This window comes from Arachis stenosperma, chromosome 4 (assembly GCF_014773155.1).
Source record: "Arachis stenosperma cultivar V10309 chromosome 4, arast.V10309.gnm1.PFL2, whole genome shotgun sequence".
NCBI lineage: Eukaryota > Viridiplantae > Streptophyta > Magnoliopsida > Fabales > Fabaceae > Arachis > Arachis stenosperma.
This window is the reverse complement of record NC_080380.1, coordinates 144,429,695-144,432,754: the sequence shown is the minus strand read 5'-3', so window position 1 is coordinate 144,432,754 and position 3,060 is coordinate 144,429,695. Positions and strand designations below refer to the sequence as shown.

Genomic DNA, 3,060 nt, shown 5'->3' with positions numbered 1-3,060 from the left:
TAATGTGTTTTTATTTATTATTTTAAATTTTTAAGATAAATAATTTTAACTTTTATTCTTTTAAGACATTATCAGAACCTGTAGTATCAAAAGATCAAAAAATTTAATATTTATTATCCTAAAAAAAGTTTAACACAAGATAAAATAAAAAAATTAATAAAAATTTATACTTCTTAATTACCTGAGAAGACATGTTAAATAATAAATAGATACAGCTCATTATTTGTGCTTGTAAGAATGTCGTCTGATATATAAAAAGATTTTGAATTTACGTAAATTTTGTATTTTTTATTTTTATGCTGAAATTCTTTTTTTAAGAGGCCAACAATGATTGAACACTTGAATATTGGACATTTTTTTCTTGAGAAATAGAAACAGTTGAAGAAAATAAAATATGCAAAAAGGTTAATATTACAAATTTATTCTTAAAAGGACAAATAATAAATCCATATAATAAAAACATAAAACCTTAACCACCGTATTTCTCACTTAGCTCATGTAATGAGAATATTGTAGTAGTATATGTACACATACAAGAGCATGTGTGTATCTAAAACCATATATTAGATATCAAATACTATTATTAAAAGAAAATATTTTAAATAAAATATCATTTAAAAGATAACATAGTTAATATATTCCATTAAAAATTTATGTGATTATTTAATTTTATACCAATATATAAGTAAACATATATAATAAAGAAATTTCATTTTTTAATTTTTTAAAAATACCATCTTAGGTAAAATAATTTCTTTTACTCATGATCATAATTGTAATATTATAAAAAGAAAAAAAAAAGATGCTTATATATCTGTTATATCTAAATAACTTAACTACTTTTAGTTCTAATAAAATATATAGTACGTAGTTCTGTAAACATATTCAAATAAGAAATAGAGTAAAGGACAAATCCGTCCCTGACCTTTTTTTTTACGGACATTTTCGTCCCTGAGGTTTGGAAAATACTTTAATGTCCCTGACCCTCTGAAAAAGTGGACATATTTACCCCTCCGTTAGAGTCGCTCTGTTTGCCCTGACGGAAAATGGTGACGTGGCTCCCGTGGTGCTGACCTGGCCGTTACGGGCTGTCACGTGGGATGGACTTTTGAAAAGAGGACGTATTAGTCCTTTCACACCAAAACGTGTAGCTTTTTAAAACAGGACATGTTAGTCCTCTCACCCCAAAACGACGCCGTTTCTCCCCCACCCCTCCAAACATACTTTAATCCCCTTCTGCATTTCCAATCAACAATACTTCATCAAATCCAGAAGCAGCAAATTCAGATTCAACAAGCAATTCAGCGACATATTCACCAACAACAGAGCACAAATCCAATTTCACAGGCTCAGTTCACAATTCAACCAGTCCAAATTGTGCAATTTATGAAGAACATGTAAGAACTCCTTATAATTCTGAAAAAATTGCTACACTCTCAAATAGAATCAGCAACTTACCAGAAATTACATATGGAGAAAACAGATCTGAGAGAATAAGAAAAATTATGCAAACAGCACCTGAGAGCTTGAAGGAGTGAGATCAGATAAACTCTCCGGTGCATCGATTACATGCCACCAAACACTGAAGCTCCATTTTTCGTCAGAATTTTCGTCTGGAAGCAGTTTAGAGATATGACCAACAGCAACATGAAGATTTCGGCCCACGACATAAATATGGCAATTGCAAGCATTGACAGCAAAAGGCTTGCATATTTGCTCAGGCAAAGGGGGGCCATCTATGGCATCCCAGGAGTCTGTTTCCGTGTCATAGACCTTTAGCCTCATTCTTTCGAGCTCAGAGACAACAAACAAGTGGCCATAAACAACGACACTTGAACCGGTCCAGCCTTCTCTAAGTCCAACAGCCATGTTTTTCCAATTATCTGTTCTGGGATCATAGACTTGTCCCCTTGGAGAGACATAAAAGGGCCATAACCAGCTTTCGTTGACGAGAAGCTTTCCGTTGAGAACTGCTGCATCATAAGATGCCATATTGGTTCCTATGCTGGCGATAGAGCGCCAATTTCCAGTGAGAGGATCCAATACCTTTCTCATCTAAATACACACCTCACCTAAACCCTCCCTTTCACAACTAAACTTGATTTCATTCCCCCCAAAATCCAAATCCTCCTCAACAAACACAAAATTCCCTGACTTTATGAAAGCAACTTCACCATAAAGCCAGTAACTTTACCATCAACTTGAAAGAATTTAACTTTGGAGCACAGAGATACCAATTTACAAAAAGGCAAAAGTTTAGAAGCAGCACATAGAAAAAATCTCAGCTTTATCTGAAATAGCAATCACTAAGGACCCCACGGCGGGACCCTGATGAGCGGATAATATGTACGCTTTTTGGCATTGTTTTTAGTATGTTTTTAGTAGTTTTAGTTTAGTTTTTATTATATTTTTATTAGTTTTTAATTAAAATTCATTTTTCTGGACTTTACTATGAGTTTGTGTGTTTTTCTGTGATTTCAGGTATTTTCTGGCTGAAATTGAGGGATCTGAGCAAAAATCTGATCCAGAGACTCAAAAGGACTGCAGATGCTGTTGGATTCTGACCTCCCTGCACTCGAAGTGGATTTTCTGGAGCTACAGAAGCCCAATTGGCGCGCTCTCAACGGCGTTGGAAAGTAGACATCCTGGGCTTTTCAGCAATATATGATAGTCCATACTTTGCCCAAGATTTGATGGCCCAAACCGGCGTTCAAAGTCACCCTTAGAAATTCCAGCGTTAAACGCCGGAACTGGCACCAAAATGGGAGTTAAACGCCCAAACTGGCATAAAAGCTGGCGTTTAACTCCAAGAAGAGTCTCTACACGAAAATGCTTCATTGCTCAGCCCAAGCACACACCAAGTGGGCCCGGAAGTGGATTTTTATGTCATTTACTCATTTCTGTACACCTTAGGCTACTAGTTGTCTATAAGTAGGACCTTTTACTATTGTATTTTCATCTTGGTTCTTCTGGTTCCCTCTTTGGGGCCGAAACCAATGATCACTTTTGTTCTTATGTATTTTCAACGGTGGAGTTTCTACACACCATAGATTAAGGTGT

The 3,060-nt window shown here is 35.2% G+C and overlaps 1 protein-coding gene across 1 annotated transcript; it reads right to left on the bottom strand.

The window, feature by feature from the left end:
- Window positions 1-1,225: 1,225 nt before the first annotated feature.
- On the bottom strand, window positions 1,226-1,992 carry LOC130975821 (F-box/kelch-repeat protein At1g30090-like). Its single transcript, XM_057900553.1, has 2 exons — window positions 1,519-1,992; window positions 1,226-1,348 (listed from the first exon to the last, which is right to left on the bottom strand). The coding sequence occupies exons 1-2, from the start codon at window positions 1,990-1,992 to the stop codon at window positions 1,226-1,228; spliced, it is 597 nt and encodes a 198-aa protein (XP_057756536.1).
- Between the last annotated feature and the right edge of the window lie 1,068 nt (window positions 1,993-3,060).

Excerpts from the sequence above, each read along its gene's own strand:
- LOC130975821 (XM_057900553.1), bottom strand. The coding sequence starts at position 1,992 with ATGGCATCTTATGATGCAGCAGTTCTCAACGGAAAGCTTCTCGTCAAC. Across the intron at positions 1,349-1,518 it reads TCACTCCTTCAAGCTCTCAG|CCTGTGAAATTGGATTTGTG; the intron begins GTGCTGTTTGCA and ends TTGTGAACTGAG.